Genomic DNA, 24,673 nt, shown 5'->3' on the forward strand with positions numbered 1-24,673 from the left:
GACGGCTAAGGTGTTCACAATTGACTTTTTGTTCGCTGTAGTTTCAACATCCATCAGTTCTGTACTTGAAGCTTGAGCGATGTCATAGGTAATGATAATTTTTTTTGCTTATACGCAGGAATTTATACAATTAGAAGTTTCATTTAAACCAAGGAATACCTCTGGGTGTGGTGCCATACCACAGTGACTGAGAAAAATTATATCACCTCGGGCAGGAACCGAACCTACGACCTTTAGGTTACGGTCCCAACGCCCCTACCATTGGACTACCAAGGACACGAATATTTCGGCATCGGGCACCCAATTTAAGAATGACTAGATCTGGTTCACATTATTGACGGGATATATTTAACCCGTTGTTGACAGTGCCGTAGCATTTTACGTCAACTAAATTATAACAGGTCCGTTATAGGCTGTAGCCATCACAATGATAATTTATTTTTGTTAATACGCATTAATTTATACAATTATAAGTTTCATCTAAACCAAGGAATACCTCTGCAATACCAGAGTGACTGAGAAAAATCATATCACCTCGGGTAGGAATCGAACCTACGACTTTTGGGTTACTGTCCCAACGCCACTACCATCCAGTTTTTATTACAATAATAATATAAAATTAACCATGCTGGTTTTTAGATTTAAGATTGGGTTAGAAAAAATCAGTAGGACAACGATCGCCAACAAAATGATTTGTGCAAATATAAGTGATTTTATTTACTGTTCACCCCAAGTCGTCCATTGTTGACCGTTAGCGTCATTAAATTGGTTCCTAAATACTATGAAATCGACATCTTTCATATATTCTTTGTGGGAATATTTAGGGTCTCATCATAACTATATAGGGTGTGTCAGGGCGATTGACCCGGGAATTATGCTCACAAACTATTTAATCTAGAGTTGTGAAGTTTTCAGGGTATATTTATATCCAAAGGAACTTTGAAATTTGTAAATTTCCGAAAAATTGGAAAGGATTTCGTTATTTACCATAAATTATTTTTTCACCGATTGCCGTCGAGCATACTCTCGAAATGACAAATAAAATTTGTTCCACTGAAAAAGGTAAAATTTCATTTAGATATTTCGTCATGAACAAAAACAAGTTGGTAAGTGAGCTACCTAATATAGCTTTTCGAAGTCTAAATTAAGTAATAAGCATTAATCGATTCAGAGTACCAACAATTAGACATTTAAAGCCTACTAGATACGTCAGAATATGCTATTTTTCCATGAACAAAGCATAATGATATTGAGTTTTATTCAACAAAAAATATTAAAGAAATGAAGTTCAAAAGAGTTCAAAGATCAAAATAATTAATTACAGGTATGGTTCAATAATTCTTCCTTCGGCTTAGATGCAGATCTCGCCCAAGGAACGGGACCTTTACGGGCAATCCATAGCTGGGGGAACTCCAAGTTGAGATATTCCACAATATTACGCTGATAATGTGCTGGAATACCTTCAAAGTCGTTGAACATCGGTCAATAGAAGTTCTTCCAACTCGTTCGCAACCTCGTTTGGAGAAAACAATGGTCCAATAAGACGATTTTCGAGCAGACCTGCCCGGACGATTAGCCTAAATTGCTCTTGATGGTGATGCGGAAATCAGCAGTGACGGTTGACATAACTACACGTATGTTGGTTCTGGTGGTTGAAAGGGCTATATCCAGAGAAGGAGCATTCCTCAGATACTGCAAGCAGACGTAAAAAAATTGGATATTTTTACTAGCCAGTTGAAAAAGTCAAATCTTCGTACCATTTCCCCATTATGCAATGCCTGATGGAGGGTTTTTCTGAAAGAATGGAAGTGGTGGTGGTCAAAACTCTGGAGACATAACCTATTGACAATCCCAAGTCGTTTCTAGCGGTCCTGAAGCTAGCTCGAGGGTAAGAAACAATGTAGGCTAGAAAAATATCTACCATTTTAATGGGTTGATAACCCGATTAACCTCTGATTAACATTCGCGTAAATTTCAAAGTCACGAACCACTCGGTGCCAGTGTGGTGATTATTTCTACTATAAATATAGCGCCTTCTGAACAATTGGCTATTTCTAGTAGCATTACGACTGCCTTCACTAAGAAATAACCCTAGCATAAACGAGCGCTGTTTCAAAGAAACACTAAGCATATTTAATTTAAATGAATAACTTGTTAGAATTACTATAATACAGAAGACGTGAAAAAATCTTTTGATAAAGTATTAAAATTCCCCAAAAAAACTGTTTTGTGGTATCTAGTAGGCCTTAAATGTGTAATTGTTTAATTAAATAAAAAAGTTGTTTTTTTGGTACGCTCAATAGTGTTACGCTTATAACTCAATTTAGAAGTGGCTCCGCAAAAGCTATTTAAGGTAGTACCAACTGGTTTTTGTTCATGAGTTTTCATGACGTAATATCTGAATGAAAATTTACCTTTTTCGATGGAACCAATTTTTTTGTAGCTTCGAGAGTACGCTTTACATCTTGAGATGTTTTGTTTGACGCCAATCGGTGAATTTCTTGTTAAGAAAACTACGAAATATTTAACAATTTTTCTGAAATTTACAAATTAAACATTCCCTTGCTAAAAAAATACTCTGAAAATTTCAGAACTCTAGATCACCCCGAGACATCCTGTACATATAACATCTAAATCTTGGTTATTAAATTAAAACTTGTATTAAGCGTTAACTATTTACTCAACAAAACCACTTATCAATCTAGAAAACCCTACGTCTAACGCAGCACTTGGAATTTGATATCAAAACACTGCATATTTTAAATCTGTGTATGTAAGAACAGTGGCCAATTAGTCATTAAGCTCAGTAGGATTAAGCCCCGGGTTATTCGCCAATAGGTTCGGCCCACTGAGACCAAGCTAGAGCCAGATTAGATGGACCCTAATAAAGCTCAAGCCTTGGGGCCCGGGTGGTGGTTAATCCGCCACTGATTCAATAAGCTAATTCCACCATAAGTTAGAAAAATATACTAGACTAGCTGAGCAGCTAAAGGTAATAAAAACCCCCTATGGACAGTTAAATTACGCGAAAAGGTAGAAAAGTCCATAATAATAAGGGGGCAAAAAAGCAGCTAAACACTTACAAATTTATAGTCATGATAAAACTTACGAAATTAAAGTTAAATAAAAACCTCTGGGGAGTTGAGAGAGCGTCCGCATGGGGAAAATAAAAAGGAGGCCCGCGAAGTGGTCTTTGACCCGCGGACCACATTGTGAAAAATGTGGCCAATTGATTGATCCTAAAAATCATTTTGCGGTTGAAAATACGATGCCCTGTTAGGGTATAAAAGTAGGTAAATATGCCTGCTATACCTCACAATGTAAAGGTACTGTCACGCGCAAAATCGTAATTTTGAAATCGGTCATTTCGGGCATTCTAGGGCAACGCCTATTGCGCGACAGCCAGACAGAATGACCCTGCCCGTGGACCTCAGTTTGGGAGAGCACAAAAAATAGTGCGATTTATTTACTTCCCTCATTATGAACAAATGTGGCCAATGAGGGCATTCTAGGGCAAGGCCTATAGCGAGACAGACAGACAGACAAACTGTAATAAATATATATTATGTTATATTAGATTAACTACAATAAATTTCGGATAAACCAAACGCAATTTTGAACACTATTGGCTAATTTATATTAGTTGCTGAGCAAATATTTAGCAGACCGAAAGTTCTAGAATCTCGCGAGCTGAGCTTTTTAAAAGTTGAGCAAAGAGTATAGCGATATATCAAGGTTTACGGCTTCTTCGCGCTAGCCACCAGGGCAAGATACGATCGGGTTGTTAAAGGTTTCAAATTGCGAAAAAAGGGGTTTTTAAGCTTTTGAATGTTAATATAACCATTTGTATGGTCGAGATGTCCATACTAAAGATCGCCCATTTATAAAAGTTTGACAAGACATTCCTCCTACTAAATACGCAAATGTCGATCTATATAAATGACCTTTAATGAGTGTAACACTCGAGAGTCCATCGTAGTCCGCAATCCATCCCGAGCGATGTTAACCGTTACATTGCGGCCCATTGTTCCGGTTCCTCTGGCCAGTATAAGACTCGGGAAAGAGAAGAAATTTCATCCGCCGTTATCAGTCGGTGGGCATCGCTTCTAATCAACTCCGCGGCGTGATATTGCCCAAACATTCGTTGTCATCATCAAGCAAACTTATCGCAACATCTGACTTTCGGCCGAAGAAACAGTCCGGATAATTGAGAACCAGAAAGAGAGAGAGACGCAAAAAGAAAAATACAGCCGAGCGTTAACGAGAAGAATGTAAGGGGATCTACTATTTGCCCGATAAAGTAATCGGCAAGTGACTTCATCAGATAGGGCGCGGGGCTAACCAGAGGGTTTCTGTTTGATAGCAGCGGCGGTCAAAATGGCGTTTTTCCCCGTTCAAGGATTATCTGATTTTCCCAATGTCACCAATAATCTACGGAGAACGGCGAGACGCGGTATATTAGAGAAGGAAAAAAGGTGCGCGTTGGCAGCGCGGCGCCTCGTAAAGAAGCGAAAGGAAGGAACTGAGAGAAGGAAGCCGCGAAAGAAGCGCTGCCGGCATTCCTTTATTTTTAAGGAAGAAGTCGATCGAACGTATAGCGAAAGGATTTAGCAGATATACGTTTCGCCGTGACCATTACGACTATCTCTCCGACAGTCTACAAAAACCATCGCTCCGACGCTCGGAAACTCGGAGATAAGACATCGGATAGAGAGATGTATATAAACCTACGAAACATCCTCTTAGACCGTGTTTATTTCGCCTTTCATTAGTCATAAATCATTTTTAGAAACTAGAACGATCGCTTCTTTTACAAAGTAACGGAGCTTCTCGGGTATTAAAGACTCGATTCTTCGGCACATGGTCTTTTTATTGATATCGTTCACTCATGCTCCGCGTTGAGATATTTAAAAGAAATTAACACACACGAGCGCAAAATTCGTAATTGAAGGCTGATACTTACGACGTTAGTTTAAATATTTTGATTTTATACCTATCATAAGAAAGAAATATAATATTTTATTAATAGTTCACTAGGATTTTATTATTTTGTTTAAGGTATTTATTTTGAGTTAGGGAATTCGACTATGTTGAGATAATTTTTATCGTTGTTCAAAATCACCCTCATGCTCGAAATGTAAGCATCTTTTCCCTCAAAAAAATTAAACCAGCGCGATATCTCATTGGTTCCCTAAAAGTAACGTCATTTGTCGCGTTTGAAGCGCGCCCCAGTTACGTTTTGCATTCCACCATCGTCTCAATACTTTTCTGAATAATACATATTTTAATATTTTATTACAATTTGCTCGACTCGACTAAAGAAAGCAACTGATTACAATTTGTCGACCTTGGCTCGTACACTAAACTTTATTCCACATTTACCTGCCTCAGGTATATCCGATTGACCATGTTTTAAAGTCGTAACGAGCAAAAGTTTTATGATACGGTTCTATCGCGGGAAAACGCGTGTAATATGACGCGATAAATCTCTTTGGAGACATTCAAATTATCCGTACAGTTGCGTGGATTCGTGTTACATATCTCCGTAGCGTATCTCGTATTGCGTGGTCGTATTATTGGCGAGTGTACACTCGCTACACCGCGCGAGCTATAAAGTTTCATCGTAAAATGTACGCGGAGAGTAGCTTGATGTTAAATACGTTTGCATATCCATTACCCGGATGGTGCTAATTTGGGTAACGTGTAATGCTTTGGAATTTTTCTAAAGCGGTAATTAATCACTAAACCTTTGGCGCGGCTTTACGGCAAAGAGAGGACCAGGATTTTCGGGTCGTTTCGAGTTGAATCTCTCGTCGTAATTCAGTTAAGAGCGAGAGCCGTTAAAACGAGAACAAGTGAATAAATTTCGCGGAAAACGTCTTATTTCGGCGCGTCTTTTTATCTAGAAGAGCTTTTATGGTGTCATCTTAATTTTGACTTCATTTGATTATTTATGCAATGACCGTGGCAAAAGAATAAACATAATGGCCTTTTGTCTTAAACTAAGTGCTTTCCAGAAGTGTCGCCAATTTATTTTGACGCTGAATCAATCTTTCGTATGTCGTGTTTTCCAAAAAAAAATCTTCTTGTTCGTTCACCTTTGAATGATATTGCCATATGTCAAGGGAATAGGTTGTGGTAGCGCAGGTGATAGTTGCTCCATACTTTGGTTTTTAAATGAGCCATTACAAATATAAATTGGCTAGGACCAAAAAAGCAAATCATTTGGATGGTGACGTAGACCGGAACACAAAAAGTATGCAAATCATCTTCCAAATTTCACACATATCTCCAATATGGCACCATTTTCTATACTTAATCAATATTGGTACATTAGTTCCAAAAATAACTCTTTGGATCTTATGATGTTCAGATCTCTACACTATAGCTTTTAATTTGGATCATTAACGTTGCACATAATTAGTTTGTGCAATTGTGATCGAAAATGGTGCCGTTTCAGTGACAGAGTTTCCAATTTTTAACAAATTCTTCGAAAAGTGAAGAAGATCAATCTCGGCAGAAGTGTAATGCATTTGAAATTACGAAGTTCTGTCATGTGGTAATAAGATAACCACAAAATAGATTTAAGTTAAGTCTATTACCGTTAGCCATAATCTTTTTAACGGTTTTTATGTTTTTTTTTGTAGAATTTGGGAATCCTGTCATGTGGTAATAAGATAACCATAAAATAGATTTAAGTTAAGTCTATTACCGTAAGCCATTGTCTTTGTTTGTTGTTTTTTTGTAGAATTTTGGCATATACTCCCATAACTATTTTTTACTTGATTGGTTCGGATTTTTGATCTATGGTACTTTGTACAGATGTTACTTACTCATTTTGTGTTGTTCAATGACATAATTAAAATCAGAGGCAAAAGAACTCGATTTGGTTTTTAGTGATCGAAGACCACCTACCCCAGAAGGGACTCGAATAACTGGTAGTAATTCAATTTTTTCGACTCGAATATGATGCTGCTTTTTTAAGAGTGCACCATCTTACGGCAAGTAAAGGCAGATTAAGGTACAAAGACACAATAGAAAATGTACTGTAGAAGTTGGCTCGATTTTAATTTTTATTTCTTTAAATAAATGATTTACACGCGTTATTTTCTGTATGCGGTAAAAAAAAAGCCGCCTCCCTTTTGATACAACTTTTTTCGAGGTTGATGCAAGGCCTTCTTGTGGTAGGTGGTCTGTGGTGGGATACATCTTTTGCTATAATTGTTGAACGTCAAATTTCAGATTGCCCAGAGCGCCACGTTCGAGAACGAAGCTTTTTTCGTAGTTTTGATTATTAATCTTACATAAAACTCTTACAGAAAGACGATAAACATTTATGAGTCGGTGAAAAGTGAAAAATAGTTAAAAACTATCCATCGCGCTTGATTTTCAAGCATATCGAAGTGAATCGATTTAAAAGAAAATATTTCAAGTTGACCGCGTTCGTTTTAATTAGGTAATTTTAATCTGCCAATTATTCTTAATGGCTTTTAATGGTTCTCGGAAAAATTTCGTTTCGCAATTAAAAAACTGCTTCTGCATGTGAAAACTTTGATCAAAAGAAAAGGTATCTGCGGTCCCATTTATATCAAACTTCGCCGAGAACAAAAGTAATCGATTGCACTTTCCAAAATTGGAAAATCTTTTCTTAGAGTCGTTCCTTCGAAACTCCCCGCTTTAAAAATAAGATCCCCGAAACTTTAACTGGCCCCGGGTTTAAAATATTTTCCAAATATACGCGACATAAATTTAGAAGTGATTCTGCAGCTAAATAGTTTTTGTTGTCGTCTTTTTGTTTCGTCCTTTTTTCACTCTAAAAGGGTCTTTCTTTTATAAGGCGTACTTTTTACGTGTTAAACGCCAATCCATTACACGAATAGGCCATAATAAACTAGAATAAAAGGAAATTTTAATATCAATATGGTAACTTGAATAGAAAAGTTCAGTTCCTTGGGTTTTTTCTTCAACTTCAAAGCTATGTTGGACGGTTAACTTTAAGTTTGGTAGAAAGCCAAGTCACTCTTGGCTTCCGTTTTTGTATAGCGTGTTTTATAAAACGCCATCCATTGGCAAATAAATAGTCAACTGCGCAGATCCTGTCGAAATTATTCCAATAATATTTGGCGAGGTTTTATTTGATTTTAAGAGTAATTGAAATTTCTGATAAGCAATGGTATTAAAAATACTATTACCGTTAAATAATATCGGTTACTAGGAATGTAATGATAAGCTAAGAATATGGGTTTGAATTTTCCTCCTCGGCTCTGCTTTACTATTGCGTCAAAGCAAAAATATGTTATATCGCGCTGTGCACTGTATAATTTCAATAAATAAACAATTCTATTCGTGAGATAATTACCTTTACTTCAGTATCTTGGTCAAGTTGGCTGAGCCGCTTTTCTAAAGACCTAGGCTTAATAAGTGACGGACGGGAGCGGAATAGATCGAGGTAACGCGTTTTCTGATTGGCTGAAGCTTTTTATCGCCCAGGTGTGGACGTCGAAAAATAGAACATTCGCTAGATACCGCGGAGACGCAAATTTTATTCGCGAGCGTCAATTTTCAGCGCGAAAATTGTTTTTTTCGCTAAGTGGGAACTAGGCTTGACTGAGAAAACTTATGGCAGTCTAACGAAAATGGAGTTCGATCAGATCGCAAACCAAAGATGACTTGATTGTTATTCCTAGTAGCAGATTCGAGCTTTTGGTATAGTCAATCACGAAATGATTCGTGAATAAACGCTTCAATAAATGGTGCAATTGCAACGATAAAAGCAAAACACAAGCTCGCGTTGATACCATTACAGGATTGATTACGTCGGTTTAGTTGTTTACTACCAAAAGCTTCTAATTATGTTTCAGCGTTTCAATTCCATGTTACCGTGAAATGTTTACTGAAAACCATTTCTACAATGGCGACCTTATTTTCGTCAAACTTTAACAAAGTCATTAGGCCAAATACGTGCTCTTTGGCTTGTCGTCATAATAAACGCGCGCAGGGAGCCGTGCAGAGGCGTTGCACTGGCGTCTGCTAATTGTATTTTAATTTCAGTATTTCTCTCGCTAGAGTTGCTTTCTTTTTTGCGTATGACGTTAATTCTATTTCACTAGACGTATAGCTATCAGTAATTATTTCAACTACCTGACACAATAATTATAGACTTATTTTAATACTGAGACCTTTCAGGTTAATTGAAAGAAGTTTCATGAACCTAATGTCGATAAATGAGGCATAGTTTAACTATTTTCCTGGTTCGTTTTATTTTCAGGGTTAATCTGCTAACTGTCGTTGTTTTTAAATAGTTAGGTAATTGTTTACTAAATCTGCTGGATTCTTTGTTAAAATTAGTTATTTTGCTGTTGATGGTGTATTATTCTTTATACTTTTAACACTTTTAAGGTGAAATTAGTGGTCAGTAATATAGTATACATCAGTTTGATACTTAAAGATTTTGGTTAAGGATAGTCTAGTGTTCAGTTATTGAGTAACCGAAGTTTCGTAAGAGGAAACTCATCACTTTCAACTCTTTTCGTTATCCAAATGATCAATAGGTTAGTGTGATGGCAGTAAATACGAGCAAAAACCATTTAGGTCTCAAATTTGACAAAAACTCCCTTCAGAAACAAAGCGAGTGTTTACAATAGCCAATTTTAGGTTCCAATTTAAAAATTTACAATAATTTTACCAAAGTAAACGATTTTACTATTGAAAGTTTTTCAGTTTTCACTTACAATGAGACATCGCGAGGTGTTTCTCCCCGATTTTGTTCAAACTCGGGTGTTAAGTAGACCTTCGTGTACCTTGAGAACTCCTTTAGGGAACTTTTCAATGGCCATTCGTTTTGCTATGACAACCAAAAATGTTTTTTTACAACTCCAGTTTCAACTTTATCTGAGTAAAATAGCATGGCAAAATCACGGATTGTAAGGTCCCCCCATCTGCCATTTTCCAAAAATTAAAAAATTAATATTTTGGCAAAACAATTGAGTTAATTTATTTTACCCATTTTAATCTATTTTACCCAATTTTATCAATTTTGGCCTAAAACCCTTACAAACCGTAATTTTCCAATGCTATTTTACATAGAGAAAGTTTAAATTTGAGTTGTGAAAAACATTTTTGGTTGACATGGCAAAACGAATGGCTCTTGAAACTTTTCCCTTTTGGAGCTTTCAATGTACATGAAGGTGTACTCAACCCCCGATTTTTTTTCAAAATCGGGGAAAAACTCCTCGGAATCTCTCCTTTTAAGCCTTGGTAAATGCTTCAAATAGACTGTTGGAAATTTCTGGGGCACCGTTATGTGAAACTTCCAAGGACTAGTGTCAAATAACAAAGAGTCCTTTTACCTCGTATAAATACGGCCATTGGCGAAATCTTTAGAAACAAATAGCGTCGGAAGAATGGTAAGTGCAAATACGCGTGTAGGTAGCTAAGAGTATAAGGCAATTCCCTCACGTTCTACGTAGCGTAAATTCATATGCTTCTAAATCACAAAACGAAAACACATCGTCTACACGCGAAAGAGTGCCCGAATGTTTGAAAGCAAAACTTTCGCTACAAATGATCCGATACTGGGGTTTAAAAACTTGTTAAGGTTAATGTTAATAGTTAATGCAAGGAGCTGTTGGCTCACGTGGCGAGAAGTGCTTGCCACCACCCTCTTACGCATTGTAACCCGGCCACCTGAATTAATGACTTTAAAAGTCGCTTGATGACTTAGGCCTAAGGTGGTGCCTTGGGTATTAGCCTAGCTGATTATTATTATTATTATTCTTTGCGTTCTTATATATTTTGGTAAGCGTCATACTTATTGTTTCCTATGATACTTACGGTGTTATCCATATTTAACAAAAAAATTTTAAACCTAATTTAATAACGTATTGCTATGGAAAAGTAACTTAGTTTCGTAGTTAAATTAAAATTTTCGTGGAAAATCCGTGTCCTTTTTCGTTGGTTCCATAACGCGAGATTCCAGCGTAAATCAAAAGGCGAGGCGCATTAATTCGGGCCCGGCCGACAAACCGCTTAATTCCCAGTTGAGATTCGATCGATCAATTAGATTATTAGAAATAGTAAATTTTGTCCGCGAACTTTCCAAAGGAGGGCGTAATAAACAATTTCCAGTCGACTGAGCGTATTCAAATTTTTGCCGGAAACGAGGGTGCTCGAGCGGAAAGAGTCAATGCTTATTAAAACATGCAAATTTTGGTGGAGGACGGCTATTCAGAGGGCTACCGCGTTTATCTAATTTCGGAGAGTGCCTTGGCTGCGGAAATACGTAAAGACAGCGACTATCGAAGTGGTATAAAGTCATAAAGCGACCATGTGCTCGAGCGACAGTCCTTATAAGCCCGGCGGCTTTAGACCTCTGATTATCGAAAGAAAATTTCCTTCTTTCCCCTTCCCCGTTCCCCCCTCCACACCACCCCTAATTATCGTTTCTATACATCAACAACGGGCGTAGTGAGCGGTCATTTTCGTCCAGGGCAAAATTTATCTCCTTTCTAAAACAACAGCAGTCCACCTGATGTAGAGCGCCCACTTTAATGAACAGTCTTGAGCTTAATGAACACTTCTAATGCGAAAGCTAATTTTTTTGAACCATTAATATCATTTTAGTACATATTGGCCTACGTTTTCGATTACGGGATATCACTCACTTCATAACATCAGAAGTATATAGTATCGCTCTTAGAGAGAAGTGTCCATTTAACTCTACCGCGAAAATTCTTTTTGGACCCTTGATATCATTTTAGTACATTTTGGCCTACATTTTCGATGATAGGAAATTGCCCACTTAATAACAACACAAGTATCCCCTGTAGCACAAAGAGTTGATTTAGAGTCGGGATTTGCTCTAAAAGTCACTTTGGGGTCCTGGTCCAAATGCCGACTCTAAAAGTCACTTTGGGGTCCTGGTCCAAATGCCGACTCTAAAAGTCACTTTGGGGTCCTGGTCCAAATGCCGACTCTAAAAGTCACTTTGGGGTCCTGGTCCAAATGCCGACTCTAAAAGTCACTTTGGGGTCCTCGTCCAAATGCTGACTCTAAAAGTCACTTTGGGGTCCTGGTCCAAATGCCGATTCTAAAAGTCTTATCAGTTTTTGAGATAATTCCGCGTAGGTACTTTTTTGAACCCTTTTCAAATCGGTATATGATACTAGAACAAGAAAAAAAACAGCCCTCTGTTTAAAATTTACTGTTCTGTATTATTTGTAATGCATGTATTCTATGCTTTTCAATCATTATTATAGTCAGTTTTGAGTCAGAAATACGCAATTTTATGCAGTCGTTTTGCAGTCGGTTCACTATCACATTTATAGTCGGTATCGAGTCAGGTTTTGGGCCGACTGTGGCCTGACTTCGTTTTGAGTAGGAATCAGATACATTTTTAGTCGGCAGAGAATCGAACTTTAAACTTCGGCCGACCCTAACTCCCCTAGAACATTTCGACGGTAAAACCGAAGGTCGGCCGGCCTTACAATTTGAGGGCTTTGGCCGATGTTAGCCGAATTCTAATGTGCTACAGAGGATGTAGTTTATCCTTTAGAGACAAGTTTCCATCTACCTCTACTGCGAAAGACCTTTTTGGACCGTTAATATCATTTTAATACCAATTGACCTTGGTGTTAACGATATCAGTCATCTTCTTATACTGCTATTAACTTGAAACAAGTACCTCGGCAGGCTCCCACTGATATTTTTAAATACATTTCGGAAGAAATATTTCATACAGTGCGAAACTACATGTATATGCGTTCCAAAATGATTTTATATGACTACTATACACTGGGATAATATAGTGGATACTTATCTCGTAATAGATATATTATATACTTCTGATTACAGGTAAAGTCCTTTTATAACACAACACCTACTATAATATTGCTATTGTCTGATTTAGCTAAAGGATAGACAAAAACATTTTAATGTTTTATGTAATGCTGCGGAGTAAAAAACTAGGTGGGCGAAATTCTCATGTCTTACCCGATAAATATTTAGCAGTTGAATACAAGTAGCCGAGGGAGATATATTGCCTTGGAACCACTCGGGGGAATACGAGGCTTCTGACATAATCAAGATGGTAGCTTCTTTTATTGTTTGGAAATCGACCGGCTGCGCTCCCTGGTGACATTCGAAATATTCCTACGCATTCAAGTATTTTGAATTTTAATACAGAATTTATAAATATAAGATGCTACATTAATTTGACGCAAACATACTTTTGTGTCGCCTTTCAAGTACTACCACGTTGAGGTTTCTACCTACTGGTCCTATGAGTTTTACCTTTTGCCAAGAGTAGGGGGGGGGGGAGTCACCGTAGTGTTCTTCAATCGCTTCGGAAGACCTAGGCTTTAAGGGTTCAATGAGATCACAAACTGATTTGATTTTTTTGGATGTACAAGCTTAGCTTAGAGCTTCATTGCGATTGGGAGCTACGCTAAAAAGCCTTTAAAAATAATCATTATCCGTACGTAAAAATAAATATGTTTTGGCAATATTGCCAAAACATATTTATTTTTAAATAATCCGTCTCTGTACACTTACTATTTAGTAAGTGTACAGAGACGGATTATTTCAAAAGAAAATTCATAGAGGGTATCTATATTAACGACATAGGGAAATTAAATCTGGACGATGGTTGTTTAACTGCGAAATCGTGGGGTCCGTTCGATAGGAATTTATTGTACCCTGTAAGAAAAACCAATCAACGATTGTGTCGCTTTGCTAACTATATCTACCCTATTTGGTATATATATCTATTGTTATTAATTTTGTTTCCTTAGTTTTGACAAATACCCTCGGGTCGAAAGCTCAACCTATGAATGAGTTAGTTTTAATTAATTTTTAATGTTTTAAAAATTGAAATAAAATAATTTTTACATCCATGTGTTTCCTCCGTTCAATTTTTTTTAATTATTTTTTTCCATGGATTCTAAAAAATATTTCAACATTTAAGTGTACAGAGGGTCGTATGTGCCACCATCTTATTACACAGTGTTGAGGGCCTGTATTCAACACTTTGACTTGGCATATATTACGTCAGAACATGAAAGATACGCTTAGATAATTATTTCAAGTAGCAATCAAGCTTTATTTAGGGACTTTCTTAATTTTTTCTTATTTGCCTTCCGGGTCATCATCTCAAGTTTCGAAGAATTCAGAAATGTATTGAATGCGGTGGGAAACAGCTCTAGCTTCGACACTGGTCATTTCCAAAATCATCAGCGCTAGTATCAGTCCTTAGGTGGAAACTATGGAGCTAAATGAGTGGGGTGGCGAAGTGCTTAGCACTCTCACCTCGCATCAAGAGGAGCCGGGTTGATCCCTGCTTGGAACATTTGGAGAAAACTCGAAATACTCCTTCCGTGTTAAGTTTGAAAGTTATCTCCCTGCTGGTTGGAGGGGTTTTTCTTCGATTTCTTCAATTACCCATTTTCATAAAAACTTTCCGAGGTTAATAGTGAGTGTGCAATATAACCCGACCACCGTTGATTGGCATCACAAGTCAAGTTCAGCTGATTATTATTGCATTGTTTAAAGAGTTGAAATAGTTGCATTGTTTAAAGAGTTGTAAAAGTTGTATTGTTTGCAGAGTTGTAAAAGTTGTATTGTTTGCAGAGTTTAAAAATTTCCATTGAAGTCGTATTTTTTGAAGAGTTGAAAAAGCTGTATTGTTTGCAGAGTTGAAAAATTTCCATTGAAGTCGTATTTTTTGAAGAGTTGAAAAAGCTGTATTGTTTGCAGAGTTGAAAAATATCCATTGAAGTCGTATTTTTTGAAGAGTTGAAAAAGCTGTATTGTTTGCAGAGTTGAAAAATTTCCATTGAAGTCGTATTTTTTGAAGAGTTGAAAAAGCTGTATTGTTTGCAGAGTTGAAAAATTTCCATTGAAGTCGTATTTTTTGAAGAGTTGGAAAAGCTGTATTGTTTGCAGAGTTGAAAAATTTCCATTGAAGTCGTATTGTTTGAAGAGGTGAAAAAGCTGTATTGTTTGCAGAGTTGAAAAATTTCCATTGAAGTCGTATTTTTTGAAGAGTTGGAAAAGCTGTATTGTTTGCAGAGTTGAAAAATTTCCATTGAAGTCGTATTGTTTGAAGAGGTGAAAAAGCTGTATTGTTTGCAGAGTTGAAAAATTTCCATTGAAGTCGTATTGTTTGAAGAGTTGAAAAAGTTGTATTGTTGCAGAGTTGAAAAGTTGTATTGTTTGAAGACTTGAAAAATTTGTATTGTTTGAAGAGTTGAAAAAGTTGTATTATTTGAAGAGTTGAAGAAGTTGCATTGTTTGAATAGTTGATTAGCGAAAGGCCTCAATATTTGGTTTATTGGTTAAAAGTGAAAAAAGGGCTTGGAACTTTCATTTTGTAGATTCAGATTTTCCTCGTTATTCAATGCGCCCGGAATTATTCAAACTAATTTACTGTGATTGAAATTTCTTTTCATGCACAGCGATGTTTCTTCAACAGTATTCATCGAAGTTCCATTTGAAATTATTTTCTTGTTTCAGTTTTTATTTTGAAAGTTATTCCGCGATATCCATCTTCAAAAATAATGCTTTTTTTAGTTTTTCTCTTCTATCTAGCTATTTGGAGTCAGCTTTCAATTTGAAAAATGCTGACTATCAGGATTAGTTCTTTAAACGTTCCGCGGAATTAAATAAGAAGCTACAGTTTCCTCGCAACGAGCCAAAAAAACCCGGTAAGATAGAGGAGCCAATAAAGAGAAAGGTTTTCTGTTGGAGATTTGGTTTCATTTGTACATTTCAGCGTCAACCGCGGAATGACTTTGCTCGACGCTCGGTCGTTATGCAAATTGAAGAGATGAAATGAGATAAAAATCTGCATTTTTTATGTATCATTTTACTTGTTCCCTTTAATGTTTTTCAATATTTTGGAATTTCCTCTTTCTACAAACTACGACTGCTGCCGTAAGGATTTTTAAAAGCGAAGCCAAGGACAATATCATTAAAAACACAACATGTTTTCTTTATAAAGGATGATTTCACGAGAAAATATATTATGCTAATTGTATTTTATTTTTTCAGGTTAAACAAATCTGTTCAGTTTAGTTTTTTAAAGGCAGTATAAAGAGTTTTTTTTTAAATTTAAGGCAGTGGTCGTGGTGGTGGTATTTTAATTTCCAATACACATTTTACACTTAATCAAATCTGCACTTTGGTGAATTACTATAAGAGGTTCTTAAGTTTAAGCAGCTATTGTTGCTTAGCACTACATTTTTTGAACGAATCCTGTTGACCAATAAGTTAGGAAGAACGAACGCGATTTTACGGCTATTCTCGCTAGGCGCGCGCCTAGGGCCTCGAAATATCAGGGGCCCCTTTTGCCCAGTTGACGGGAGGGGGAGTGAAAATCGGGCCCCATGATCACTAGGCGCATAAGGCCCGAAGTTGTATAAACGCACCTCGGCATACGGTGGTAGGTTTAGGGCCTCCAAAATAATTTTCACCCTAAAAGTCAACTCGCGTAAAATTCATTTTTTTTATTTTTTTTTTTAAATAGAGCTAATACCCAAGGCACCACCTTCGACCACATAAGCAATGTTGCTTGTGCGTGATCAAGTAACAGGTGGCCGGGTTACAATGCGTAGGAGGGTGGTGGCAAGCCCTTCATGCCACGCGAGCCAACAGCTCCCTACACTAACTATTACCGTTAACCTCAGAAAGTTTTTATGGGAAGGGGAAACCGAAGATCTCGGTAGAAAACCCCTTTAACCAGTGGGGAGAGAACTTACAAACTCTACGCAGAAGGAGTGGTTCCGGATTTTCACCCACGACTTAATTCTTATTTTAAAGTGTTGGTTGCACGAAATTTTAGCTATGGTTAATTAATAATTCATTAGAAAGAGCAAACATTTTATAGCAAGTACAGAAAATTTCATCAAAATCGGTTAAGTGGTCTTTGAATTATTATAAAAAGAAGTCGAAATGGTGGAAATCGAGTTTTTCGGCGAATTTCCAGACTTCTAAAATTCTTCTCTTTACCCATGACGTCAGAAAATGCGAAGCGTATCATTGGCTAATTGTCTGTAATACATTTCTGTACATCTGGGATTAAAAGCAGGTTGATTTAACACCCATGAAAAAGTCCTACGCGGTAGTAATTGAAATATGCATACACAAGCCTACGTAGTAGAAGAACGATTTGAAACCGAAGGCTCCTTGTAAATTCTTCTTAAAACGTCGGGTCGCGCGCACGTAAATTTTTTTTTATTTCGATAATAAGCCGAATATTATGATTAAAAACCTCTGGTTTGAAAACTTCTACAAGTAAACAGAATCCCTCCACTTCAGTTCCTTCTATTTTAGAAATAAAACTACAGCTTTGATTAGCCCCAAATTGCTCGTGCTACGGAGGAGAGAAATTCGCCGAAAATTTCAGGATTTTGGGGAGCGAAAAAGTTCAGTTTCGGACTCAAAGTTAATACACTTAGGCTTGGAAATTTGTTTCGACCAAGAGAACGTCCTGGGCTTCAAAACAAGCCCACATTCATTCGTTTTTATTACTATCGATTTTTCGTGCAACCAACACTTTAAGAAAAATATTGTAACTTACCGAAAGTTCGTTGTTTCCCTGTAAACAGCGAATGACATTTGAAAATATTCCCGGATATCAACGCGAATTAACCTGTCTAATCTGAGAGATGGCAGCCGTGAAGCCAGCCATTTCCGCGTGACCCACGCATTCGTTACTTTCGGGGCGTTGGGTCTCGAGCGTTCTCAATTATTTCTTATTCAAACTTTTATGAGTGATGAGCCGTCCCTTTTCCGTTCCATTCGGGAAAAGTCGAGAGCCACCGCGTGAGTGTCACGGCGCGCGCTAAACCTTTGAAAAATGACGACTGCTCTCCGCTCCCTCGATGACAAAGTCTCCGCGAGTTTCGCGGGAAAACATTGCTTATAATACTTGTTTCATAAAAGGCGTTTTGAGGGGAAAACGATAAAAAGTAAAAGTACTCTTAGCTATCAAATTACGAGGCAATTTCTCAAGGCTATTAAACAAAATTCTTCCAGTTGAAACGGTGAGCCTAGCCTGGATTGGTGACTGGCCGCCGAGAGCCCTAAATATATCGACTTGACAGATGAGCATTTTGTTGCGTTTTCTGAAAGTCGCTTCTTCATTGGGGAATACCCTTCTGGCTTCTTCGATATCTCCTTCGAAACGGCTTGTCTCGGTTCGGATGCCCTTTCAAGAATACCGACACGTCATCTTTAATTAAAATTATTTTTTTTGGCGAAAACACCGAAAATGCTGGATCATTCTGTTTTCAACATCATCAGAAGTTTATCAGTGGTGGTGGAAGTAAAATAAAATAATAATCAGCTAGGCTAATACCCAAGTAAAATTCATTAACCCACGACTTAATTATTATTATAAAAAAAATATTGTTACTTACCGAAAGTTCGTTGTTTCCCTGTAAACAGCGAATGACACTTGAAAATATTCCGAGTAGGCTTTCAACATCATCAGAAGTTTATCAGTGGCGGCGGAAGTAAAATAAAATAATAATCAGCTAGGCTAATACCCAAGTCATCAAGCTACTTTTTAAGCCATTAATTCAGGTGGCCGGGTTACAATGCGTAGAAGGGTTGTGGCCAGCCCTTCATGCCACAAGAGCCAACAGCTTCCTACACTAACTATTACCGTTAACCTCATCACGTTTTTATGGAATGGGAAACCGAAGAGTCCGGGAGAAAACCCCTTAAACCAGTGGGGAGAGAACTTGCAAACTCAACGCGGAAGGAGTGGTTTACACCCAATGCCATAAGCTGGGATCGAACCCGACTCCTCTTGCTGCGAGGCGAAAATGCTAACCACTCCGGGTATAACAGTAAAAATCCCTGAACAGCCCACAGCGTTTCGATAAAATCAAGGATCCTATATGTTAGAAGGATAGGTAGCCCACCGGCCAGCCCGTGTTTTCAAAACGCCGGCAGCGCCGTCGATATTAAGAGAGCCTCTAAACGTGGGACGTCTTGTTTCTATTCCCTCAAGGACAAATTTTGGCGGTTCTTCCTCCATGTTTTGTCCTTGACGGAATCTAAAGACGGATTCTCTATCGCGCATGACCCACCGACGGCGCTGCTATTTTCGTCCCTCGCCTCATATCCTTCTAACATATAGGATCCTTGATAAAATTATGTTTATTTGTTAAGTCTAAAAAGCTGATGAATTCATTTTTTTGTGGTTTTTCTAAAATTTCTATGGCATATTTGCTCGTGATTTTCCCGACAATAGAGCCATATTTAAAAAAACGCGTCTAATTCAGTATTGAATTAAATAACTTTCTTAATTTATATAATTTTATGAATATATATTTAGATATGTATTAGGTAATTATCATTTCTGTGGGATTTGGAAACTTAATTGCCAAAAACCTTTTGAACGGGTAATTTGGGGGTACAAATACATTGATTGTATCCCGCTTGAAATCTACAAGAGCAAAATGAAATAAGAAATGTCAGTTAAAAATTAGAAAACCAAAACATCGCTTTGCTTTCTGTAATATATACCGATCATTCCACTTTATCAATGCCTCGGATTTACAGCTACACTGCAGTTTTAGATTTGTTAATACCACAACCTCTAAGTGCATTTTTTTTGCTATTCTGGAAAGGTATTAAACGCTATTTCTAGTAGCTAACAAACCGATGTTTATTTCTTAGCCTACATTATTTCTGATCATCTTACTGCTTTAGAATTGGATCAAAACTTGCCCCAGCGATTATTTAATCCCCGTTTGATCCAATGTGGATCAAATAATGTATATCAACACTTGATCCAATTTGGAACCAACAATAATTTGATCCCCTATTGATTCAATGTGGATTAAATAATTGATATCAACATTCGATCCAATTTGGAACAAATAATAATTTGATCCAATATGTGGATCAAATAATTTATACCAACATTGGATTCAATTTGGAACAAATAATAATTTGATCCCCGTTTGATCCAATATGTGGATCAAATAATTTATACCAACATTGGATTCAATTTGGAACATATAATAATTTGATCCCCGTTTGATCCAATATGTGGATCAAATAATTTATACCAACATTGGATTCAATTTGGAACAAATAATAACTTGATCCCCGTTTGATCCAATATGTGGATCAAATAATTTATACCAACATTGGATTCAATTTGGAACATATAATAATTTGATCCCCGTTTGATCCAATATGTGGATCAAATAATTTATACCAACATTGGATTCAATTTGGAACATATAATAATTTGATCCCCGTTTGATCCAATATGTGGATCAAATAATTTATACCAACATTGGATTCAATTTGGAACAAATAATAACTTGATCCCCGTTTGATCCAATATGTGGATCAAATAATTTATACCAACATTGGATTCAATTTGGAACATATAATAATTTGATCCCCGTTTGATCCAATATGTGGATCAAATAATTTATACCAACATTGGATTCAATTTGGATCAAGTAATAGTTTGATCCCCGTTTGATCTGTCGAATTTTTGATCAAAATCAATCAATTAAGTTATATCAACATTTTATCCAATTTTGATCCGCCATTTCCGTAAGGGTTACAACGCTTCGGGATATCTACTCATTAATAAATGATATTTTATCGACGTTATTGTTTTAGAAAGTCACTCCATGATGTATTTGGTCTTTCGAAAGGTCTTTTGATAAATAATTAAAGTGAGCTTGAGACGGTACATGTTCCAAGCGAATAACATTATCAATATATACAGATTAATGTTTATCTCGTAAGTGATATTTTATATACTTCTGCTAACAATATATCCTGTTTACCATTTTTAGGACCCTAAGAGCAGTATGATTTTGAGCTCTGATTTGCTCCAAATGTTATTATGTTACGTTATGAACCTGAAACATTTAGTAGGTAAAGTTGGGGCCCTAAAAATTGGAGCTCTAGGCTAGTGATTAGTTTTTCTTTATCACTTAAATATTACAGATTTTACGAAGGTAAATTTTAAGAGAAAACCATATTTAGTACCATTATCCGCCTCCATATGGGGTGAGAACTGCCTCAGCATCGAGCTATATTGTAAAAGTATGACAAAATAAATTGTCTATAACCAGCCTGCATGCTTGAAACATTATCTTTTAATTAATTCATATCACGAACCCAAAATTAACAAATTAAAGAGAGTTGTTTGGCGTTGAAACTGTAATAAAAGAAATATAAAACAGAACCTATAAGGCACTATTAATATAGAAAATGAGAGCTAAAGTGTGAGTTAAAACGATAATTTTAAACAATTGTTATAAAATAATTTGGCTCTAAATTGTAAATATGATTTTAAATTATTACCTATTTAACAAAGTAAAACAAACCTATCTCATAAAATAAATTTAAAATTATCAAAAAGTAGTGTTTTGTGTTGGTTCATCAAGTTTAAGATTTTGTTAAAAATAACTAAAGGGATAATTAAAAAGGCTCAGAACAGATTCGATAATTTATATCATAGCTTTATCTTCAACAAAAGAAAAGACCGGTTAAGCTAACTCGATAAAGCTACATTTAAAATCCAACAAGTTTTACAATCAATACACGTTTTTAAACGCTTGTTTTAAATATTTTATAAAAAACCAAACGGTAGGGAAACAGATAGTAAATTGACATAAATGGGGTTTTCCCTAAATTTAATTTTCAAATAGAATAAGAATTGTTAGAGGTTACTCTGAATACTTAAATATAATAAATATCAGTAAAATAATTGAAATTAATTTTAAGACAAATAATAATTACAAACGTGTGGCTTTGAATAATTAAAAACACCTGACTTTAATAATATTAGAAGCTTCTACTTTCAGTGAACGCCTTCGATCGAACGTGCACTGATGCAACACGGCCAATCAATAAATTGGCCGCCTCGACTGATGTTCCTATCGGGAGTGGAGGAATATCCCACTGCTTTGAAATATTGGCCACTGCATTATAAGTAAGTAATTAAAAAATTCCACAAATTAACCGTTTTTATATCAACCGATCTGTACTAGAATCTATTGTATCAAATGTCACGTCCGTTAATGGCCCTTTTCCAATTTCAGAGAGTTATCGTTATCTCTACCAAACAGTGCCTTCCATGCTACCTCGAATGTCACGTTTGTTCGTCTGGAATTGTCCATTTGCAAATTCATCTAATATAGTATCCGCCCGAAATGAACACAAACTGGATGGTATGTAAGTAGTGACCGAGCCTATTGGACTAGTTATTTTCAAGCGCTTTTCTCTGCTAAAGCGGTCAAGTTCGTTTAAAACGTGTATACTCTGTTTAGCAGAAATACTTCAGATAATTTCCAAACTTTAAAATTGTAGTTGAAAGTAAATTTCGCATAACAATGACATAAATGCGGACAATTTTCAGTCTATTTTTTTTAAATCAATTCTAAAAATTAAATGAATTTTTTTTAATATTCTCGTACATCCCATACTATTTTATCCGTAATAAATTAAATTTGTGGAAGTGCTTATCATGTGGCGTTAAAGGTTTCACTTTGAAACATGGTCAAAAATGGTCTATTTCTAATTATGTGGAGGGGTCTTCGGTTTCCCCTTCCATAAAAACTTGTTGAGGTTAACGGTAATAGTTAGTGTAGGGAGCTGTTGGCTCGCGTGGCATGCAGGGCTTGCCACCACCCTCCTACGCATTGTAACCCGGCCACCTGAATTAAAGGCTATAAAAGTCGCTTGATGACTTCGGCCTAAGGTGCCTTGGGTATTAGCCTAGCTGATTATTATTGATTATTATTGATTATTATTGATTATAATAACTTGGATATAGCTATTAGATAAAATTATCAATATTTGCTAAAGTATAGCACTTTAACAATTGATATATTGCATAAATGATAATATATAATAAATAAAATGGTTTCCTTTAAGAAATGTATTCAAAATATTGGGCTATTTGAAAGTGCAGGATATCGTACGACTTGTAATCTACAACTTTGGTGCCAGACATGACGATATTCCTTCTTACCTCGCCCTCAAGGAACAGAACCAGACCAGGGGCTCATTGAAAGGCCCAAATGGACGTTTGCAAATACTAACAAATAGACATCCCGAAGTGTAACCAACCGATTTTTTTCAAACTTGGGGGATTAGTAGACCTTCATGTATCATGGAAAACCATAAAGGGAATTTATTCAATGTGCAACCGTTTTGCCATGGCAACGAAAAATGTTTATCACAACACAAAATATTAAATTTTCCCATTGAAAATAGCATGGGATTTTGACCTCAAACTGATCAAAAGTTGATCAGTTTTGATGTTTTTTTTTGTAAATTTTTATCTGTTTTTCCAATTTTTGTCATTTTCGAAATTTGTAAATTTGTTCAAATTTTTCACAGGGGCTAGGAATCGGTCAGAATCCCACGTAAAGGCTGGTTCACACGGGCAGTGTTTTCCTGGTTTTCTTTATTTTCTCGTTTTATCGCATTTCACCGTTGTTCTGGGGCACAGGATAACGACAGTACAAACGGACATAATTAGCCGGGTTTTATCGCGACGAGCGCAGCCTGTAAACGAGAAAACGGAGGACCTTCTTTGAGGCGCATTTGGCTAGATCAATCAGCGAGCGTTATGCCATCACGTGGTAGACGCAAAAATTCGTAAGCCTACTTTTAAAGACTTTCAAAATCGCTCCTTATATCACATGACAGCGTAACGTTCGCTGATTGGTCGAGCTCAAAGTGCTTCAAAAAACCGGGGAAATAAAGTAGAGATATTTGAACATTTTTTATCTGTTTTCTCGTTTACCGGAAGCGCTGGGAGCGTTAAAATCTGGCAAATATGGTTCGTGTGTACAGTCGGTTTCCCGTGCGCTAGAACAACGGGAAAAGGCCGTAAAACGAGAAAATATAGAAAATCAGGAAAACACTGCCCGTGTGAACCAGCCTTTATTTTCAATGGGAAAATTTTGTTATTGTTAAAAACATTTTTCGTTGCCATGGAAAAACGGTTGCCAATTGAATAAATTCCCTTAAGGATTTTTCAAGTTTCATGAAGGTCTACCAATCCCCCGAGTTTGAACAAAATTGGTGGGTTACACTTCGGGATGTCTCCTTTGTAAGTGAAAATAAAGTAGCTAACCCAATCAACTACGTCAGCCAATCATTATGTTTGATTTTTTAATTCCAATGCTCATTCGACCCAATATAATGTTTTGCAAAAGCTGACCAAGATCTTATGATGATCAGAGGCTAATTCTTTTGCATATTCAAGTTTCAGATTTATTGGCATCTTTAATTAAAAAAATACGAAAGGTGTAAGCCTGATCAATTATTTCAATCAATATCTTGAGAATATTGGATAAATTAGGTATTTATCTATATCTTACACAAGCCGTCTAAGAATAATCGAAGCCACCCCACAACCCACATTGAAAGTCAAATATTTCTAATCCTATAACCTTCTAATAAGACACAATCGTTAGTGATGTCTTCTTTTCGAGAATGTCTTTCCAAATGTTGTCTCGAGAAATGGAAGTATAGCCGGCCATCACGTACAAAGTATCCTGGCAAAATCAAACATGGCAGACTGAGAACGTAGACTGCGGTTTGTTTCTGTGAAAGTCCAAACGCTTTTATTTTGGGGCCAAGGCGACTGAAGGACTCGAAGCGTATTTGCTCTTCC

At 36.6% G+C, this 24,673-nt stretch overlaps 1 protein-coding gene across 1 annotated transcript in view; it reads right to left on the reverse strand.

Moving 5' to 3' along the window:
• The window catches only part of LOC149940139 (beta-1,3-galactosyltransferase 1-like), a 66,312-nt gene extending 48,594 nt beyond the window's left edge, over positions 1–17,718 (reverse strand). Inside the window, exon 1 of the mRNA XM_090177973.1 lies at positions 17,576–17,718. Coding sequence (XP_090034099.1) covers positions 17,576–17,613 — 38 coding nt within the window. The 5' untranslated portion in view covers positions 17,614–17,718. The remainder of the gene's footprint in view (positions 1–17,575) is intronic.
• Between the last annotated feature and the right edge of the window lie 6,955 nt (positions 17,719–24,673).

Source organism: Leiobunum rupestre, chromosome 6 (assembly GCF_980474605.1).
Source record: "Leiobunum rupestre chromosome 6, qqLeiRupe1.1.hap1, whole genome shotgun sequence".
NCBI classification, from domain to species: domain Eukaryota; kingdom Metazoa; phylum Arthropoda; class Arachnida; order Opiliones; family Sclerosomatidae; genus Leiobunum; species Leiobunum rupestre.